The 23,095-nt window shown below is 35.1% G+C and overlaps 1 protein-coding gene across 9 annotated transcripts in view; it reads left to right on the top strand.

Annotated features, from left to right (window-relative positions):
• Positions 1-7,584: 7,584 nt before the first annotated feature.
• The window catches only part of Obsc (Obscurin), a 167,813-nt gene continuing 152,302 nt past the window's right edge, over positions 7,585-23,095 (top strand). For 5 of the 9 annotated variants that reach the window (XM_023161615.2, XM_023161613.2, XM_023161617.2 and 2 more), the window contains exons 1-2: positions 7,586-7,724; positions 19,170-19,214. In XM_023161615.2, the coding sequence (XP_023017383.2) occupies positions 19,185-19,214 (30 nt within the window). In that variant the 5' untranslated portion in view covers positions 7,586-7,724; positions 19,170-19,184. Of the gene's footprint in view, positions 7,725-19,169; positions 19,215-20,301; positions 20,406-23,095 lie in introns of all 9 variants that reach the window. The other 4 variants (XM_023161624.2, XM_023161619.2, XM_023161611.2 and 1 more) reach the window with 3 other exon arrangements.

The raw sequence follows: 23,095 nt of genomic DNA, 5'->3' as shown, positions 1-23,095 counted from the left end.
GCATGCAGTAACCTTCTACTCTCCATGTTTAGCCACCCGGCTGGTTTTAAGGTGTATGAATTCGTTTGCCTTCTTCTCACTCCAAAGATCAGACGTAAACATGAATTCTGAAAAGTCTGAATTTTACGTTTACATAAGTTTGTCAGCCAAATTTGGACCATATAGAACATCTGCATAATTGAAGTGAGAGAGTACAAAAGTCTCGCAGACAGTTATTTTTACCTTCCTAGTGAGATAATGTCTCCTCCCATATACAGTGTGACCCATTTAAAATGGAACCACCCCTGTAGAATGTGCATTTTTCAATCAATCTCAATTTTTTTTTTATTGAAATATTAAGCATGAAAAACTGTATCTTGACACTAACTTTCACAATTTTAGTTTCATTTCCAAGGCACTCTATGGTTTTTTTTTGTTCGTCAAAAACGGCAAAAGTTTATTAGGCAATTTTTCTTTTCAAATTTGACTACACCACTGGATTCGTAGTCGTTATAAATCAAAACTGTCAAATTTTCATTAAAAAATATTTGTTAACAACGAAGTTACAACAACTTCAATTTTGGAAACAAAGTATTTGTTTGTAATTTTTATTCAGATTATAGACATATTTGAGATCTGACAACACTGTCATCACCAAGTAGAACACCAGTGAATTTGTACAGTGAAAATCCGAAGTCAACAGCTCAATGCGTTCTACAGTTATAACTCCTGAAAAAATGGTAATGTGAGAGATTTGTGGTGCAAGCGTTTTGTAATAAAAATCTGACTACGCCACTGGATTTGTGGATAATATTCCCTTAAAATCATTCATTTGAGTGTAGGTTACGAGAAGTGAAAATTAAAATAAAAATTGAATAATTTAATAACAGAAAATTAAAAGTTCATTTTCAAGTTACGCAGTAGTAGACCAAGTTCAGAATCTCATGTCATGGGATCTCCCAATTGCGCTTTTACCAAATCTTGATAGAATCTTGAAGTATTAATGGTCATACTTGTAAGCTTTTTGGAAGTTTCCCAATAATAAATAATAGTACTTTTGTAACAGCGCACCTGGAAAATCACATTTTATGAGATTCTGAACTTACTCTACCTTCTTCTATAGCTGATGAAAACAAAATGTATACAAACAAGTTTCAAAGTATTTATTCAACAATTAATTGCCATTAAGAAAAAACTGATACTAAAATAAACATTGATTTAAAACTAAACATTCAAATTTTTGTGGCTTCTACCAAACCTCCATTAAGTTCAATACATTTATCGTATCTCTTCCGAATATTGTTTACACTATTTCTTATTTGTTGAACTGTAATTTCGGCACAAGCTTGTCGTATCCTTTGCATGAGTTCAGCTCGATTCGTTGGTCTTGTTCTGTATACTTTTTGTGTCAGAATACCCCACAGAAAAAAGTCTAATATTGTTAGATCAGGCGATCTAGGTGGCCATTCAATTAAGTCACTACCTCGTCCTATCCAATGATTTGAAAACTGGTTATTTAGCCACTCTTTAACAATCCTCGAATTGTGCACGGAACAGCCGTCGAGCTGAAAATATAAATTTACTTGTTCCGCAAGAGGCATTTCATCTATTTCGTCCGATAATTGGTTATTTAGAAATTCCAAAAAATTTTGCCCGTTTATGTTTCCATCAAAAAAATATGGACCTATTATTCTATTTTGTACTATACCACACCAAACGTTAACTTTTTCGGAATATTGACTTTTACAATTTATGATCCAGTGCGGATTTTCCGTAGCCCAATACCGAGCATTTTGCGATGAAACTACCCCATTGGTGCTGAAAGAAGCTTCATCACTAAACATTATGCAGTTTAAAAAATTTCTTGTATTCAGGTACTCGCCTTATGCCCACAAACAAAATTCCATACGTTTCACTTCATCACCTGCCTTTAAAGAGTGAAGAAATTTAGGTTTAAATGCTCTCATTTTGTTTTGTTTGAGACATCGTCGAATAGTCTCTCTCGGTAAGTTTAAATCCAAACTGGCGACTCGTAAACTTCTGTTTGGGTGGTTTCTAAAATAATCTAAAACAGCACCTTCGTTTAAATTTCTTCTTCGGTGATTATTTTTTAAAATATGTTTGCTGACTGCACCGGTTCCTTTAAATGTTTTGTTAATTTTACTGACGGTGCTTCTGTCAATGGGAAGTCGATTTGGATGTCTGTGATTAAATATCCTAGCTGCTTCTCTTTCACTATGATAATTGTCCCCAGAAATTCTCACAATTTCAATTCTTTCTTCTAATGATAATTGCAAAGCCATTATTAAATGCACGTAACAAACAACTATTATTTTATTTATGATTAACTGTCAAAATCACAGCCTACTGTTGATTTATTATAAAACCTTTGCATAATGAGTTCAGCTTCCTCAAATTATTGATATCTCCTCTAAAAGATTGTTTTAGCTGAGTTATGAAGAATTTACAGGGAACAATTTTTGTCCTGCTCTCTGTTTTATTATTGAATAAATGATTTCCATGCTTTAAATCAATTTGATTTTAGCGGCTATGCGGAAGAATGTACTAAGTACTGCATAACTTGAAAATGAATTTTTAATTTTCTGTTATTCTAGAATACACTTCTCGTAACCTACACTCAAATGAATGATTTTAAGGGAATATTATCCACAAATCCAGTGGCGTAGTCAGATTTTTATTACAAAACGCTTGCACCACAAATCTCTCACATTACCATATTTTCAGGAGTTATAACTGTAGAACGCATTGAGCTGTTGACTTCGGATTTTCACTGTACAAATTCACTGGTGTTCTACTTGGTGATGACAGTGTTGTCAGATCTCAAATATGTCTATAATCTGAATAAAAATTACAAACAAATACTTTGTTTCCAAAATTGAAGTTGTTGTAACTTCGTTGTTAACAAATATTTTTTAATGAAAATTTGACAGTTTTGATTTATAACGACTACGAATCCAGTGGTGTAGTCAAATTTGAAAACAAAAATTGCCTAATAAACTTTTGCCGTTTTTGACAAACAAAAAAAACCATAGAGTGCCTTGGAAATGAAACTAAAATTGTGAAAGTTAGTGTCGAAATACAGTTTTTCATGCTTAATATTTCAATAAAAAAAAATTGAGATTGATTGAAAAATGCACATTCTACAGGGGTGGTTCCATTTTAAATGGGTCACACTGTATCAGTTTAATAGAGGCGTATGCTCGTTGAACAAGCTTCATAACGTGATTTTCTAATCTTAGGATGTTGTCCATAGGAACCCCCAAGTTTTTCACCATTCGAACGTTATGAAGTGGAGAACCCATAACGTTTATTCTAACTATTTCCTAGATTATTTTTCTCTTTTCTTGCGGGCCAAACGTTAAAATATTCGACTTATTCGGGTTAATAAGAAGACAATGGTCAGTAGCGGATTTGATAAAAGGGGAAAGTTCATTGTTCATCAGTTGCATAGCATCATCGAACATTTGCGGTGGAAAACTGTAATATATTTGTGTGTGATCAGCGTACAGATGAACGTTACAATGATTCAAGCTTCTGATGAAGATGAGAAGTGTAGATATTGAAAAGCAGTGGTCCTAGAATGGAACCTTGTGGCACACCCCATTTAATATGAAGGTATTCCGAGCAATTTCCATCAATACGCACCATTTGTTTTCTTCCAGTCAAGTAATTCCGCAGTAATGTAATTAGATTGCTCTGAGAATCATATGTAATAGAGTATGGACATCCAGAGTTCATGATTGATGATATCAAAAGCTCTAGTGAAATCCAGCAGAATCAAAACTGTTATATCTCCTCTATCAGTGGCTCTAATGATATCATCCACAACGAAGGAAGGTTGGAAATTTGTCTCTCTACTATAGATACTTTCACGGGAAATGTTCAAGTGTCAACCTGTCTTACAAAGAAGGGGTTTTTTTCCTGTTGGGAGATGGCTCGCGTTCAGCCCATTTCCCAAAAGGGCAAGGAAAATCTTCCAAATAACTACATGCCAGTCGCTTTGCTATCAGTAATATCAATATTTGGAAGGCTTTACCATCTTGAGCGATCATCAATACGTCTTTTGGAAACAAAGATCAACAGACAACTTTCTATTATATTTCACACATATCACCAATCGAAAAACATGGAGGGCCAAGAGCCGTTGCGCTTGATATTTCCAAGGCTTCTAAACGTGTGTGGCATGGAGGTTTGTTGGTCAAACTTCGATGCTATATGGCTTGTCGGATCATTGTTAGTGTGACTCTCCAGCTTCCTGAAAGAGCGTTCCCTGCAAGTGGCTGTCGATGGATATCTTTCGAATACTTTCACCATAAAGGCTGTTGTTCCTCAGGGATCCACATTGTTTTCAACCCTGTTTTTATTGTATAGCAACGACTTATAGTATTTTACTAGATAAACTTCAGAGGTATATAATAAAGGGTATTCCCCAACATTTTCTGCACAGTTTCCTCGATTCAAGAAGCTAGTACGTTTCTACTGACAATGCTGTGTCTATAAAACGAGCAGTCACAATTGATGTCCCTCAAGGCTCGGTTTTGGGTTCTATTCTTTTCATATTACACCTGAATGATTTGGATGACCTATCAGTTCCGACATCTTCCACTATGTAAGCAGATGATACGTCACTGATCATTTCAGATAAATCAGACGAACTGCTGTCAGATGCAATGAGACTTTCTCGTATGTGAAGGATTGGTTCAGTGCAAACCTTCTTCAGCTGAATAAAAAAAAAAAAGAAATCCATCAGATTCCATAATCGTCAGAAAAACTTCCCATGTGATAATATTAACAAAAAGTTGCATTAATGTAGAAATTGTTCAACAAGTCTGGATTTTAGGCCTTGAAGTGGATGAGTCTCCCCCACAAGACCATTTTTATATTCCTTTCAGTTGTACAAAAATTCATTATAATTCTACTAGAGCAATAGCTCCCCCGATTTCACTTCACTTCACTCAAAGTTCTTGGCCTTTGCTTCCAGATAGGTGCATTTGGCCAGCTCGATTCGGATGGTTACAGCTTGGTCTGATTGTGAATCATGCTGTAATCCTAGACTTCTGTCCACCATTAATCGACTAAAAGAGGAATCATCAAGACTCTGTTAGACCGTGCTTTCGGGCTCTTTAATACGAAGGAATGTCTCGAGAAGGAACTAGACATCATCAAAAATGATCTTCAACGGAATGGATACTCCAAAGCAATGGTAGAAAAAACTTTGGCTAAAAGACAGCAGGAGCTTTGCAAGAAAGAGAAGCCGTCACAAACAGTGCTTGCACTTCCCTACATCAGAGGAATGATTATCGGAGAGTATAAGTAGAATTGGTTCCAAGTACAACATCAGAACCTGCTTCAGATCCGGTAACACTATCCGCAGCAGCCTCACATAACTCAGGCCACCAAACGCGGACTGCGATTCCAAGAATTGCATTTACTGAATACCCTGTGAGTGCGGAAAATCCTATATTGGTGAAACTGAGAGGCTATTGAATGTTTGCATTGCCGAGCACAAGAAATACACACAGCGAGAGGAAACCAGCAAATCAGGAATAGCAGACCATGTGGATCAGACGATGTGGATCAGACGATGTGGATCAACACAACATCGAGTGGTCCCAAGCTGAGATCATACACAGAGAGGAACATTGGTTTAGGAGAAAATCCAAGGAAGCCGCATACACGTTGTCCAACAACGTATTTAGCCAAGCTAGCGTAGAGATACGCAACGTATGGAAACCCATCATCAAGCGAAAAATGGCCAACTCCCGCCAAACGGTCATCTCCCACTGAACCAGTGAAGCAGAAAAATGGAAAGCGGGGATAAGTGAAAGTACTCGAACGATCCATAAATAGTTATCTTTCGGAGGAATCAGTCCAGTTATCACCCGAAGACGATTGTAGATACTAAAAATCGAAACGTCGTGAACTAACGTGGCTTGGAATCTCTTAATTTTTCAATTTTTATTCATTTTTATTTCTTCAATTTTAATTTTTGTTCAATCGTTCTATTTTTACTTTTCATTTATTTCACTATTATTTCATTTCTGGTTATTTTTGCCTAGTATATTTGTTATTTTCAGCTTTTCATTTTTAATTTTTTTTTTAGTTCTTTCAGGGTTTTCAAATCATTTATATATATATATATATATATATATATATATATATATATATATATATATATATATATTATATAGATTTCATATCATTTCTAGAATCATGTGGATTAGTTTTCCGATGGCATTTCAGGTTGGCTTCCCAAATTTCTGCTACCGCAGTTGTCGGTTGATTATTCAAACCACCAACACTGACATAAAAACTTGGCAAGTTGACTTGGGTGTCACACCAATAGGTGGTTCCACTTATGTTTCGCTTGCGTTTACGCAGCAGCTATTTTCATCAAGTACTTTATTGGTTTTTTCTCATTTTGTCTTCAATCGAGGACCGCCTGCCCGGTACTGACGATGCCCAATAGGCTGAAACAGCTGTCTACCTGTGGCTCTTAAATTGAAATCAATATGGGAATGATCAAAAAGTACTTATCCATTAATTTTTTGATTTTCATGGAATTATTTTCCAGCAGCTTGACTGCATTAACCTTTCTAGATTTCATATCATTTCTAGAAACATGTGTTGAAACATTAGTTTTCCGATGGCATTCTTCGGGTTTATATATATATATATATATATATATATATATATATATATATATATATATATATATATATATAAATAAATAAAATCTAAAAATAAATAAAAATAAAATATATATCTAAAAAAAATAACAACATAAATTCATCGAAACATTAAATTGTAAATCACATCACAGGTTTTGTTCAGGTCCCGAGCCAGGAATCGCACGGTAAAGGTGAGTTTGAACTGATGATGAAAAATATATTGTAACAGACAGATATTGTAAAAGTAGTTCTAAATACAAGAGGGTTCAATTACTGTAAAATCATTGTCCCTAAAAGTTCCATGAGAGGCTTCGAAAAGTCAAATATGTTCCTGAAAAAAGTTTGGTTTGGTAAGAGGATCAAGTTTTTCTAAAAAAAAAACCATTATTTTCTTGCCGACGTCTCAAATGTGTTTAAAGTCTTTTTCAGGGCTCGAAAGGTAGTTTTTTCGTGTTAATAATACCTAATAGTGTTTTAGAAACCATGAGATATATTAGATATATGATTTAAAAAAATTGAAAACTTTGCAAAAACCAAACGTTTGTTTCGTGTCGTTTTATGTTGTTGTTGTCTCGGAAATTTGGTGGTTGCAATGTTTTTTATTATTTTTTAAATATATATTCAATATGTCTTATGGTTTCTAAAATAGTAATAGGTATTATCAACACGAAAAAACTACTTTTCGAGCCCTGAAGAAGAATTTAATTAAATTCGAAACGTCGGTAAGAAAATAGTTGTTTTTTTTAAATTGATCCTGTTACCCAACCAACCATTTTTCAGAAAAGTTATTGGATCACTAAACTAGTTAACTAAATATGTTCCTCCCAACATATCTGCTCGTGCGTCCGCCTTGTGAAAAGTGCATTTCCAATCAGTCCCAATATCGGCGATCTCCTCTGACTCGCAACATCCGAGAATAGCTCCTCATACATCAGGATCCGTACGAAATAACAACTGGCCAGTAAGCAACGAACGATTCGCTAGTGTTTATTGTAAGTTCCCTCGGCTTTATTTATAGCTGTCAAGATGGAATGCTGAAAAAATCAACCTCAGGTGCGTAATTTTCGAAACAAAGTTATGAATGAACAGTGAGAGTTGCATGTGCGAGCCGTTTTTGAAGAAGTTGTTGAATGGTCGTTATAAGTGTTGGATTTTTCAATATGGCATCCCATGGTGACATATCTCGTTGTGGAGTTAATTTTGTCTCGTACGATTACAATGTCGATTGATAGTCAGTTTATTTGCGGGGACTTCAAAATTGACAGTCTAACAAGAAATATGGATACAATAGTTCTGTATGATATAATTGAGTCATACGGTTTTATATCTCTTCACAACGAACCAACTAGAATTGGACATTGGGGTGATCGTGAAACAATCAGTAGCATAGATTATGTACTAACTAACATTAACAGAGACAGCTCAACCCTAAGTAACATTGATCTTGCCTTATCGGATCATCATTCTCAAATTATTTATTTATCGGTCAAGTACACTACAGAATTATTATAGAATCCCAAATGGTACATCAAGAAAGTTTCATTTGTTGAAACCAGTCAAGCATTAGAGTTCAGTTATGAACCCAACAAGTAAAATCCTCAATATAAACTATTGTAATTGCTTAAAAATAAATAAACCTATTTATTTTTTATTAGTCCTATAAACTATCAATGAGATACCAAATGGAACATAAAAAAAGAAAAAATATTAAAAAGAGAAAAATAAGCTTAAAGATATTCAACACTAATGAATAATTAAATTATAAAACAAAAACGTAACTATGTCAAGTACATTACAGAATTGTAACAAAGTCCCAAATGTTACATCAATGTGCAAACAAACCCTAGAGTCAAGTTATTACTTCATATTAAATGAAGGTATGCATTTTCATTTGTCAAATAGTGTTCAAATTGAGTTCAAATTAAAAAAAAGACATGTACGAATACTAGAATAAGTTATGATTATTAAAAGAAATACTAAACGACTATTCGGAAGTTTAATGAACAATCTCTTGATGAAGTCGTCTAATTGCCATTTTCTTGAATTTTAAATATGACAAATGAACAAGATCAAGTTCTGAAAAGTATGTATTGAAATTTTTTTGAAGCCTACAACTTATTGCCATCGAGCCATAGTTAGTCTTGTGGAATCGCAACCCAAATGAAAAAATTCGCTTGCTTCTCAAGGATCTTGAGTTAACAGAAAGGCAAAGGTCATCTAAAATAGCTGAACAATTGTAGTGGAAGTTTATTATTTTATGAAGGAATAGAACCATTGCAAGTTTACGTCTGTCCTCAAGTGTTAATAAATCTAATACAGTGTTACGGTTTTATTTTCCCTTTCTAGATATTGAGAATTTTAGACTAAAAAGGAAGGGAAGAAGGTGAAAATAAATAGAGGAATCGGATTGTCAACAAATCTATATTATATGTGGTCATGCCCTTACAGATAATCATTATTATTAAATATTATTTTTTTTATTTCAATTCTTCTCAAATTTTCCTACTCCCACTATCTCTGGCAGTAAACTTGGTCTCTTCAGTCACTTAGATCATTAGAAGTATAGCAGTTATTACAAAATAAATAAAATTTCAAAACATAACCTATACTTGTCATCATCATCCATTCAGATTGATTTATGTCTGTATTGAAATTCTTCTCTATGATTGAAATCTCGTCCACATTTGGTACTATTGATTTGGGAAAAAGGTAACTAGAACTGGCACAGATGTGAAGGAAAAAAAAAACTGGAAAAAAAATTGAAGTCCTCCATTTTGATGGTGATATTCAATTTACGCATTTTGCGGATTTATTCTGGAAATCTCGTTCAAAAGCACCAGATTATTAATAAGTTGGATAATCTTAACCACCTTCACTCATTTGTGGATATATTTTCTGGAGTACTGAACATTCCAACCTTCTTCGACGTAAGTTCTACGTAATCACTTTCGAGGCCACACAACATCTAGGGTATGTTACCTTTTTCATTTGAACATTCACTACAATAGAATGTCATTAATACTGAATGTATTCATTGTTTTCAGGCCTGTTTCCTTCTTTTAATATACTTGATTTGTTCTGCTTTATATATCAAGAAGTAGAGTAGTGGAGTATAGTGCTAAACCTGGCTTCTCATTCCTTCCTGCTTAATAATAGGGATTTGGAATCTGTCATGACAGACAGCCTCATTTGCGAGGTAAATCCAAAGTAGGGTAGGCCAAGTTTTCAAATTATACATTTAGAAAAGCGATTTCGCACTTTTTCAAGCCTCTCTTTATGACAAGAATAAAGAGGACACCAAATTACACTATTGTATTCCAAAATACTCCAAACCAGTGTAAAGTATAATGAATTTATAGCATCATATTCTGTAATATGCGGGTATTCCTTTTGATGAATCCGATCATTCTGAATGCTTTATTACAGATATTATTGATATGATCAATAAAGCTTAGATCTTTATCGAAAGTAATTCCCAAATCGCATAAGCTTTTGACAGTTTGAAGAGTTACATCATTAATGGAGTAGTTTCAATGACAGGCTGTCTCATTCTATAAAATCTCAACACATTACATTTCTTAATTTTAAGTTTTAGACAATTAGTATCACAGTAGGTACAAAAGCTATCTAGGTCATTCTGAATACATTCAAAATATCATTGATAGATTGCACTGTTTTGAAAAATTTAAGGTCGTCCGCATACAGACAGATATTACAGTGTTTAAACACTGATTCAACATCATTAATAAAGAGTAGTAATAATATAGGATCAATGTGCTAACCTTGTGGAACTCCTGAAGTTACATGAATTGTTTCTGACACACTGTCAGCTATCCTCACATTCTGCGATTTACCGGAAAGGTAGGATTCAATAAATTTCAAGTATCTGCCCGTTATTCCAAGATTATTAAGTTTTAAAATTAATAGTTCATGGCAAACTGAATCGAAGGCTTTAGCAAGGTCCGTGTAGATAACATCAACTTGGAACCCTTGCTCAAGCTTATTTGTAATGAAGTTTTGATAGACAGCCAAATTGGTGGCAGTAGACCTTCCCTTGTAGAATACATGTTGTTCATCTATTATGACGTGTTTGAAATTATTGAATATTTCATCCGTAATTAAAGATTCAAATACTTTAGGAATATAAGAAATTTTCGAGATACCCCTGTAATTCTGAATATCATTTCTGTTTCCACTTTTGAATACTGGAGAAAGGAAAGATTTTTTCCAAACACCTGGAAAAATTCCTGTATCAAATAATCTTTGAAAAAGTAATTTATTTTCAATTACCACTTCACTGAAGGTGTGGAAAGATAACGTGTTAATATCATAATTGGTAAAGACTGGTATATAATTTTGAATAGGTGAATGAATCGAAAAGCAAGATTTGAAATGTACCGCAAAAGCATCGGCAATAGTTTTAGGGGTGTCAAAGTTCAACCCATTATATGTCATAATAGTAGGTAACCCTATATTTCTCCTCAATGAATTGAAAAATGACCAAAAATATTTGATGTTAGTAGGGATCATATTTTCTATATTAGATTTGTAATCACAATCCAATTTAGTTTTTTTGAATTTCTTGAGTAAGGAGTTCTTTTTTTTTTATAAGTTGAATCAGAAAGGAACTGTACCATTTAGGATACTTTGAACTAGTTATATATCGCTGTGGTACAAATAAAATTTCATAAAAGGATAAAACTGCTAAAAATAAGATGAAAAATACTCCTACACACGAAGAATCCGAAAGAAACTCGTAAATTTAGGAAAATTAAGGAACTCTCTATAGCTGAATTTAGAAAACTTCTAGCTGGCGACATTGAATTACTGAAAAACTTCACTACCACCACCTCTGCTAATTCCAATGAAGCTTTTAATGTTTTTTGGGAACATTTTCATTCATGTTTTGAGGCAGCATTTCCTAAATCCTCTAGAAATAAAAAATACCCAGAGGAAAATAACAGAATCACCCTTTCCACTTCACTGAAAAGAAAAATTGATGATCTCAAGCACTTGAATCACCTGAGAAAACAGGAAAACTCTGAAAATAGTAGCACCGCTTATAGAATAGCCAAGAAGAGTGTTGAAAATGAAATACGTCAGGAAAAAATGAATCATTTCATGAAAAAAGTTCAGGATTCTACAAATATAACCAAAACTCTCTGGAATATTATAAAACAACCACATAAAAATAATGAAAAGAACTGTATAGTACTTTGAAGCCAACCCTGTATGTGCCATCTATTTCATGGTGGTCCTACCAACTGCCTATCATAAACGAATGCGTATACAAAATTTCGTATCCCTGCTATTTATCGCTGAGGATACTCTCTTTCACGGAGCCGATCCTGGCAGCAGCATCAGGTCACGTTTATGATTAACATGCATTGTCATCGGTTCTGGACCAGCATGCAAAATTTCAGGTCAACCGGATACCGGGAAGTGAGTAAAATTAAACTTACAAGATTTGTTAACATACATACAAGTCAAGTTAAATGAAAGCTTTTAAAAACCAAATCATGTGTTTATGAACACTATCATTGGCAAATATCTGGTCAATTTTTTCGAAAAAACCCATGCTTGAGTTTTTATGGCATTGAATTGAACCTGATTATTTTACTGAAGATATGAAGCTTGTAAATTCATAGAAACATACAAGGGCGTCGCCAACGGAGGGCAGGGGAGGCGGCAGTTGCATATTCTAGAAAGTATTATTGAAATATTAAAAATAACATTAAGATTTTGACATCCGTTTTTAAAATCGCCGCCATCATCATCACTACTATACCAGATTTGCCAATAAATAGTCTAAAAATATGTAGGTAGGAGGTAGTAGGTATGATATGTGTGTGTTGTGTGCATTACATTTCTTTCTACGACAGCCATTTACTGGCGTTCACGTTAGTTCTTACTACAATCGTCATCGAGGCAAAGACTTCCAAAGTGTAAAGCTCCATGCTTTCGACTCTACCAGGCGTTCATATTTTTTATCCTCCATAATATTGCCACATTGCCCCCCCTCCTTAGTCATAAGCTGGCAACGCCCTTGGAAACATACTTTTTTGGGTAATTAAATGGTTTCAAACAAGAGTTTATATCCACGATTCTCACCAAAATCACACTTTATATCACCAAAAGCATATCAATCAATAAATTTTCTTCACGAAGTTGCTTCACAAACGACACCGAGTATATATTTTTTTCAGAGATGCGGTGACAGATTAAAAATAGACTAGCATGATGTTTTCGATGTTTTTTGTATCATGTTTTGTCATGTAGACTTTGGATGACTCACGCGGCGTTATATCAACCATTTTCAATGAATAAACGTTATTTTTCACGGTTTCATCTCTAAATGGTAATATCGTTAGAGAATTGAAATTGAAAATTTCGAAACCCTCAGAGAAATTTATTGATCATGCATAAACGTTACAGAAAACTAGATAAAACATTATATTCGAGACAAATATTTTCTATTAGGGAAATCACTGATTTCCGATTGATTTGTAACTGAACATTCGTGATCGCAATCGCTACACAACATAATATGTGAAAGAATGTTGAAACAAGCTGGTCTTTAATTTTCAAATCAGTCAAATCTTAGCGAAAATTTTACTGCAATCCATCTTGGGAAATTTAATTTCGTTTTTCCTTCATATACAAAGTGGACCTTCGAAGAAGTATCGCAAATTATATAGGGTGTAAATAAATAAGTTTGAAACATTTAAGGAGGTAATTCCTCATCGGAAAAAGATAGGATCTTCCATATAAAGAAATTTCATTGGGTCATTCCTTGTTAAGATACACCCCCTTGAAGGAGGTACATAAAATTTGTATAACAATGTTTTTCACAAGCCCAAAACAAACTAGTTCGCAGCAAAAATTATTTACCGAACAACTACAGAGATACATCGTCATAAATGCAAAAATACGAAACTAATCTATCTAGTAGGTCGCTATTAGCGATAATGACAATTAAATTGGTATGACGCTGTCAGTTTGTGAATTTTCGAAATTGAATTAATACTAATTGTGTGTTGTTGTTCTGTTCTTAATTTGTTACTTTAATAACTCACTTGTTATTAAAATGGCATACACAAATGAGGAAATGGCTGATATGCATTACGTTCACGGTCTGTCGCAGGGGAATGGGTTAGAAGCTTCTAGAAGATATGCTGAAATGTATCCTCAACGGCAGCATCCTTCACATTGAATATTTGCTCGACTTGATCAACGATTACGAGAACATGGTTCATTCGACAAAAGAATGTGGCAGGATTTTGGTCACCATCGAGAAGTACGAACACCACAGCTTGAGGAAGCAGTACTTAATTTGATTGAAGAACAACCTACTACGAGTACTAGAAAGATTGCTTTCCAGCTAAATGTTGATCATATGACGGTATTTCGAATTTTAAAGGGACAACTCTTATACCCTAATCATCTGCAACGAGTACAGGCACTGTTATCGCGAGACTTTCCGAATCGTCTTGAATTTTACAATTGGATGCTGGAAATGATTAGAAGAAATTGTAACTTTTTGAAGACGATAGAATTCACAGACGAATGTAGTTTTTCTCGAGACAAGATTACTAATTTTCCTAATTACCACATATGGGCTGATGAAAACCCTCACGCTATTGTCGAAACTAACCATGAAGAACAGTTTTCTCTTAACGTGTGGCTCGGAGTTATTGGAGATGATTTAATTGGGCCTCATTTTCTACCTCCTCGATTAAACGGTGAGGCATACGTTCAATTTTTAAGAGAAGTGCATCCAGTACTGCTGGAGGAAGTTCCTTTGGGCGTCAGAAGCGATATGTTTTCTATGCATGATGGGGCTCCCGTCCATTTTAGTCAAGTAGCACGTCAGCATTTAACTGAAACATACTGGCCCGCTTGATCCCCGGATCTCAATCTTCTCGATTTCTCAATTTGAGGCCATTTACAGCATTCGGTTTATCATACTCCTGTTCGCGATGTAGAGGACTTAAGAAACCGCATCATCGATGCGTGCAGGGTAATCACAGAGACTCCAGGAATATTTGAGCGAATACGTGGCTCAATGTGCCGACGTCTAAACGCATGCGTAATGTCTGAAGATCGACATATTGAACATTTACTATGATTTCTACATGTTTTTTTTCATTATTAATAAATTAGTTTTGTTTCTTACCCTTTAATCGTTTAATGCAGGTACTAACTACAAAATAACAATAAATCCAGTTCGCATTTATGACGATGTATCTCTGTAGTTGTTCGTAAAATAATTTTTTGCTGCAAACTGGTTTATTTTGGGCGAAAAACCCAAGATACATTTTTTGTTAAGAATGAAACAGGCTATCGGAAATAAATTTTCAAATAGTAAACAAATAATAAGACAAAAAGTTACATTGGAAATGAATTTTAGGTGTTACGTTTTCCACCCCTTACAACCATGGGGTAAACCAAATAAATTACTGGCTAAGTAGTAGTACAAAACGTCACGATAATTTCAATATTGTAACTTTTTCAGTGCTTGTGAAAAAAATTGTTATACAAATTATATGTACCCCCTTTAAGGCGCTGTATCTTAACAAGTGATGCTCCAATGAAGTTTCTTTATATGAAACATCCTATCTTTTATTCGATGAGGAATCACCTCCTTGAATGTTTTACACTTATTCAGTTACACCCTCTATAGAAGATCATTTCAGTTCAGTTTCTGAACATTCAGAAAGTGGACTGATCTCCGCCCTTTCTTTCAAAATCAATCTAAAAATAATTACTTTCTTAAATATTTCTTCAATCCTTCGTTTTCTTCTGAAAATAATAAAGACGTTTATTATCAAAATATACAGTGTGTTAAAGCCAAATGGAATAAATTCGGTTACTGTACATATTAAAAAAAAATCCCGAAACACCTCAAATGTAAATTATAATTTGACATTTTTCAAAGTAAAAATTCCACCCCTACTTTCAACTCCGTTCGAATGACAGGTACAAACCTAAATGTTTTGAATGGGAAATATAGCTTTGTGATATATCGTTGAAAAGGTCTCTTCATTCTCTATTCAAAAATGTTATCGCTTTCAAGTTTATTGCAACAATCAAGGAAATAAATTAAAATCATGTGGTTGCCGAAATTCGAAAAAATAAACTCTAAAACTAAAATGTAATGCAAAACGTAATGAAATGTAGAATACGAAACAGCTGAAACCTTCATGATTGCATCAACTTGATTAACTGGTTAACGAAAAAACAGATTTTGCTTGTGATGCAGATTTTAACAATGCATAATATTAGTAGGTGGCAAAATGAAACACAATTGGCGCCCCTGATCAGAAAGTATAGTTCTTGTTGGCAACCGCTCAACAAGATGATATTTAAATCAAATTGACCCACTATTTATATAGATCAATTCTGTGACTGGTGACCAAGATTTCGAAGATATGTGAAGAATTTCCTTTTTGTTGATTCCCAGAAGTGGTGATAGCTCAGTTGTGATATTTTCTAAGAAAAAAATTTCAACGTCAAATTTCAAAATTCCCAAATTGGCAAGTCAAAATCCCCAAATTCGATGACTAATTTTAATCCACTCGTGTAATCGGTCATGAGGTATATTTTGAATGATGATCATTTCTTGATGTTTGTTTCCTACTGACAGATTGATTCAAGTGCAAATTTCCAGGCCTCGATTTGTGTGTTCAATTTCTTTCATTTTATTGGTCTCAAGTTTTTAATTTTCGTGAATCTGCGTGTATAGTCTGTACGAAGTCAATTCAAACAGCTAACGGAAAGACTAATGTCCGGGTCTGATAAATTTACTAGTTAATACTATATGAAACCTCCCACATAAAAATAATGATTTAACAAAAAAATTATACCACCCTGCCATGCCATACGAAGAAACTACTGACGTTCGGTAACTATTTAGTTTTTATGCTACTCTGATTGCCTTGATATATACTATAATTTTGATATATACTATGATTAATGCAGCTGTCTTGAGTCCTAATAAGTCCCAAATGATTTGATGATGAATACTCAGTGACATCTATCTATGCACGAGCATAGATGTATCAGTTTCTTCAAAAAATAAGGTGAATTTTTATTTTTTCCAAAAAAAAAATTATTCATTCATCAATGTTTATTTCGTCCTCTCCAAAGTAGTCCTCCTCAGATATGATATACTTGTGCTAGCATTTTCTCCAATTCTTCACCTTCCTTTCATGGGTCTCTTGAACTTCGGGAACTGGAAAAAGTCACAGAGGGCCAAATCTGGTGAATACGGTGGCTGAGGCATGATTACGGTGTTGTTTTTGGCAAAAATTACAAACAAGCAATGACGAATGAGCAGATACATACATTATCGTGATACAAAAGCTATGAATTGTTGTTCTACAATACAAATGAATTTTCGAAAGATCAGCTGTCTATGGTTTGCCCTTTTTTGAGTGCTTCGTCCGCTGAAATTATCTCTTATCTCTATATCGAGTGGGTTGATATGACTCCCAAAGATCAATTCATCTGACATGGTACTCAAAACCATAGACACGTGTTTGGGTTTTTAGCCCATCATCAGTATGGTGCAGCCAAGTGCAAGGATGAGCAACACTTGGTTGCCAAAATGAGAAACGGAGTCGTTAGCAGAAGCCATCCGTGCTTTTGTGGTTTCGGATAATACATCTTGTAGCAATTTTAGTAGTACTTTTGTAGACACAGTATCTATTACATTAAATCACAAATGTGTTGTGACGGGTTGAATTTCTTAATTCAGAAGAATCAGTCGAGCCGCCCTGTAAGTTCATTATTTTATCGAAATATTGCTGGATAGCGGGCTGTCTATTGAGCAGGAGTATATAAAACCGAGGAGATGTTCACGGTCAGGAATAAGAAACTATTCAGAGGAGTATCTATCGTTATTACTCACCAGTTGGTATGGTATTGTGAATATTCCCTTCTATATATCAATTCAATATAAATTTCAAGCTCGTAGCTTCGTTGTTGACTTTTTTGCTATTTCTCCACCCCTTCTCTGTTGAATCCGTTCAACTGAAGCCCCAGGGCTTATTTTTTCCATCTATTCAGACTGTAAAAAAACACATTTTCCTTACTCCTGCCCAGCCCCACAATAATCGACTAGCCTGGGTCGAGCTACTTTTTGGTAATTACATAAATACCAAGGTAGGTTAGAGTGTGTCTGGATTCTGCTAAAGGCTTCGTGCATTTGCGTTTTATGACAACTAAGTGCTGAAAATCCTTGCATTTTGCTGCACCATACTGATGATGGGCCAAATGCTCGTAGCACGTGTCTATGGTTTGCCTTTTTCGAGTGCTTTGTCTGATGAATCCCAGTCTGTCTACCCAGTCGACGCTTGAGTTTGAATCACTTGCAAAGGTCAGCGACAAGACCTGAGGAATAGGCAGATTGATACATCAGTGCAGTACTTTCTTGAAGGTACCACAACTCTCATGTTTTATATCTATAGCTACTATTTTCAACTATTTGTATATATTGATATATTTGCAGTAACTCTCTTACTTACAAGCAAGCAGTTCAACTGTTTCTTAAATTCCTGAATCTATTTATATTGTAATTTTATTATTGCGAATAGTACTGGTACAGGAAGTGATTATAAATAAATCATCATTATCATTAATATTGAACTTGCGACTTACGACTTAGACTAGTGCATGTACTCTCACTCCTTTCAATTTGGCCTGGAAGGCAATGAGACTGATGACTTCTTTGCAGAAGAGTCTGCTGCAAGCAGCTTCATCGGACCAGAACCTGTCATTGGCATCGTTTTAGGCTTTGCCAAACAAAGATTGAACACCTGGATGGCAAGAAGATTTATGGACTTCTGGCAGAATCTTCCAGGATTGGCTCACTGCAAGGCGTTTATTCACCCTTCGAAGCTTGATAACAAACAGTTGTTGGACCACAGTATGAACTACGATGTCTAACGGGCCTTCTTACAGGTCACTGTCATTTGAATCATAATATGCAGACACTCGGACTGTCGGAAGACAGTGTTTGTCGCTTCTGTTTGGAGAATGATGGAACAGCAGAGCACATACTTTATGCCTGCACCGCTGGGGACTGAATCAGGTTTTCAGAGTTCAGCAGAGCCGTAATCTTATCATCTGGCCTGAAAGATCATTCACAATACAAACTAATCGGCTTCGTTAAAAAGCTGAGTTCATTTGGTCGAGTGTGAATAGGTGTGAGCCACAATAAACCCTTGCGGGTTGTGGTGAAGACTCGAATAGACCCACTCACTTTGGACCTAACCTAACCCAACCTAACGTCTCAATTTGAATGAAGAAATTCAGATTTAATTTTTTTATTACAACCCATAAGAATGATATTTTTCTCCTAGATTGATATTTCTGTTATTGCTATCCATTCATACCTTCAAATAAACGTATCCTGATGTTATACCAAAGGAATTGGCATATATTATTATAGTATCTCATGTATAGAAAAAGTAATCAATTATATTTTTTTTTCAGATTTTGTAATGAGTGATGGCATCCTCAGATAAAACCAAACCTTACGTAAGTTACTTCGAAATGATGCCCAGATGAAGAAAGGCATTGTGTAAATATACCAAAATGAAACAATATATGAACAACACCGGTTCTGGTCCAAAATTCCATGTATTTCCTTATGGAGCTAAACTTTTTGCAATTTTCATGACATACAATCGGAACCTTATGGAACATCCAACTCGGGGTACATGTGTTTCAGAGAATGGGAGAAAGAAACGTGTGACGTAATCGATGCAGAGAAGGATGGATTGAATCTCTCCGATACTCATTCCCTCCTTCTCTGCATTCATTACGTCACATGTTTCTTTATCCCACTCTCCGAAACACACCTACCTTGAGTTGGATGTGCCACAAGGTTCCGATCGGATGTCATAAAAATTAAAAGGTTTAGCTATATGAGAAAATACGTGGGATTTTGGGCTAGAACCGGTGTAGTTCATCTACTGATTTGAATTTCCCGCTGTGTGCGCGGTAACTGCTGATTCGTCGACTCTATGGCGACAAAAGTGAAGTCTAAGGCCCAATTCACTCAGAATGGACGTCTGGCAGAGACGAGGCGCGGACCTTTGTTCCTTCCAATCTCTGTGAACTGGGCTTGTGGTCCAAAAATCGACAGAATAAACCTGCTCAAATTTCAACGTGTTTTTCCATAAGGAATGTCATAGAACTCACTTCAATGTTAATCATGTCACATTGAAAAAATATATAAGAAAAATAATATGATTTCCAAGAATAAAAAATTAAAATAGAAATGAAAATTTCTATGTGTTTTACCACTTCTCCACTGAATTTATTGTATACAATAAACTGAGTTTATTGTTTTAGTTTGAGAATGTCCAAATAGGACGAAACTGCAGTAACGTTAGTTACGAATAAAAGTGGTAAAAAGCATAGAAATTTTCATTTCTATGCTTTCTATGTAAGGTGGTAGAAGATCATAATGTGACCGAAAATGAACCTTCTAGAAATCTTTGGGATTTCAATCATGACAACTAGTAATATTCACACCTCCTGTATATTTACTGATGCCATTCTGTCTGATGTTATGGAAACTTCGGTCAAACTGTTTCAAACGAAATATTTTGTTTCTTAGATATTTAGTACTTTGACACGATCACACAAACCGCAGAAAGAGAAGATCAACGAAAAACATCAAGGAAACACAAATTGGCGATGATGTTTTCTTTGAGACAACCTGTATGTTGAAAGCTTCCTTTATAATTGAGAAAGCTGCTTGCCTATATATGTGTATGAATCAAGCTTGGCTATATGTATCACTTATTTTTGGCTTGAAGCAAAAATTCCGTGAAATAAATTCCATACATTTGAAAAGTTCCTATGAACATCCAAGAAATTCTTGTGAAAAGTCACCCTCATTTTCTAATTAAATTTTTCAAGAATAAACGATATACGAATTTTATTAGTTCGGACTTCTTTTAGCTACTATGAAATAATATGATTTGAAATCTCTTTAGTAATATTTTTGATATTCACATTGTTCAGCGATGTAAAAAAACTATTCTTCACTCATACTGACTCATATATTGAAGAATTTTTCAGAAAAATATTCAATTCTGGATGATTTTTGCAACAAAATCAGCAATTATGACCCAATCTGCAGCATAACTATCTCAATAACATCTAACAAACACAAAAATAATTGTGAATTCGAGGGTAATTTTTATTTTTCGATATGTGATCGCAAGCTTTCATTTCAAAAGCGGCCACGATCTTTACAAATCATTCCAAATAATACTGCAATAACTCAACTCTAGTATCTTCTCATTAAAAACTCTGTTAATATTACTTTCACAAACGCTTGAACATCCTACTTATAAAAACTCACATATCACACTAGTTAGTTTCCCTCACTTGTCAATACCACTCACACCACTAACACTATTGAAAACGAAGTCCAATCAAAATTATGGCGTGTTCAAGAAACACACTTCAATGTTAGATTTTCACGTGTTTCGCTATACGTGAAATTACTCATATATGGTTCTAGAATTATCCCACAGGAAGAAGTCAGATAGTAAAAACCTCATCATCCTCATCAGAAAGCGAAATGAAAAATGGGGTACCACAAGGTTCAATACTGGGGCCGATACTCTTCGTGTTATACATTAACGATTCAACATCTATCGATATAGAAGGATGATACAATAATATTATGGCGTAATAAAAAATTATGTAGTCTCCACGAGATTATAAGCCCAGGCATTACAAAAAAAAAATAAAAAACTGGCGCGACTTCAATCTGCTGGCATTTAATGTTTCCAAAACAAACTCATTTCACTGCTTTATTGACAGCATACCATTTACAACAAAGGACGCAGGCAAGATGATTGGAAACAGATCTAGCTCTGAATTTTTGGGGATAATCATAGATAATAGACCTAAATTTGCCGATCACATTATAACCCTCAATGAAAAGCTATCTTCAGGGTATTTTGCAGTGAGAAAAACTTATGAGGAACTTAGTTTGTCCGCCGCTAAGTCAGCTTATTTCATTATACAGAAAAGGGCTGAAAGATTCAATAATTATGCCATTTGTCAAGCTGATGACCAAAGTTTACCCATACCATTCTCTACTCTAGTCAAAGATTTTTCATATTATAATGGCCTTAACATGTTTAATCATTCATCTGGCCATTTTGATATTTTAAAGAATAACTATAAATTTCGAAAATCAGTAAAATACACACATCGGAAAAGTCTAGGGATATTTTCATAACATACTAAATATCATAAAAATAAATGCATGAGGTCGTTTAATTTCGATTAAATTGGTACACTCGACCACCCTGTAGATTTCTATGGGTTGAACAAAGCCTGCAAAAACGGTAACTAATCTTTTATCAAGTTTTTCACAAAGTGTAGGTTTTCGGATAAAATGAATAATCTGAAAGTGTCGAGTTTGTACATTCTATGCAGTTCTTGCTCAGCAATTAAACTGAAAATATTGTGCTTTAACATGGAACGCCATCACTTACCAATGGCTGAGATGAATAGAGCTGTAGGGCTTCTTCAAGGTGGCATGCGACAAAATGATGTAGCTCTTCGTTTGGGGGTCTCCCAAAGTGTTATCAGTCGATTGTGGCGGCGTATCCGTGAAACTGGCAGTCCAGCCGAACAACATCCAGGGCGAGGACGCGCTACACTGCAGTTCAAGACCGATTTTTGGTCTTAACCGCAAGAAGACAACCGACAATCACAGCACCTGAGTTGGTTAACGTGTTGCAGCAGACGCACCAGGTAACCATTGGTCGTGATACTGTCAGAAATCGACTGCATGAAGCAGATCTCCACAACAGAAGGCCACTTAGATGTCCACCTTTGTCGAAAGGCAATCGCGGTAGAAGATAAGAGTGGTGTCAAGAACATCAAAACTGGGATGCAAATGATTGGGCCACAGTTTTGTTTACAGACGAATCCAGATTTGGATTTCATCCAGACTCTCGTCGAGTAAGACTGTGGAAATGACCTGGAAATAATGAACCTTTGAGACAAGTCCAGGAAGTCCACACATACAGAGGTGGTACAGTAATGCTATGGGACGGAATCGGTTCGGCGGCAGAACCGACCTCGTTTTCCAAATCGCTCCCTCACAGCTCGACAGTACCTCGACACTATTCTTCTACCTATCGTCCGTCCGTTTGCTGGTGCTGTTGGTGAAAACTTCCACCTAATGCACGATAATGCTCGTCCACATGTCGCGCGTATGTGGACCGTATGTATTGCCATGGCCAGCACAATCACCGGACCTGAATCCCATCGAGCATGTGTGGGACATGCTTCAACGAAGAATTACTCCGCATATGGGAAACATTCACACAACGTTTCAATTGAGAGAGCTTTTAATCGCTGAATGGGAAAATGTACCT

The sequence above is a fragment of the Leptinotarsa decemlineata genome, unplaced genomic scaffold, assembly GCF_025532065.1.
Source record: "Leptinotarsa decemlineata unplaced genomic scaffold, Ldec_3_MD MMD2_P_RNA_scaffold_2, whole genome shotgun sequence".
Lineage (NCBI taxonomy): Eukaryota > Metazoa > Arthropoda > Insecta > Coleoptera > Chrysomelidae > Leptinotarsa > Leptinotarsa decemlineata.
The sequence above is the reverse complement of the archived record's forward strand: the minus strand, read 5'-3'. Positions and strand labels throughout refer to the sequence as shown.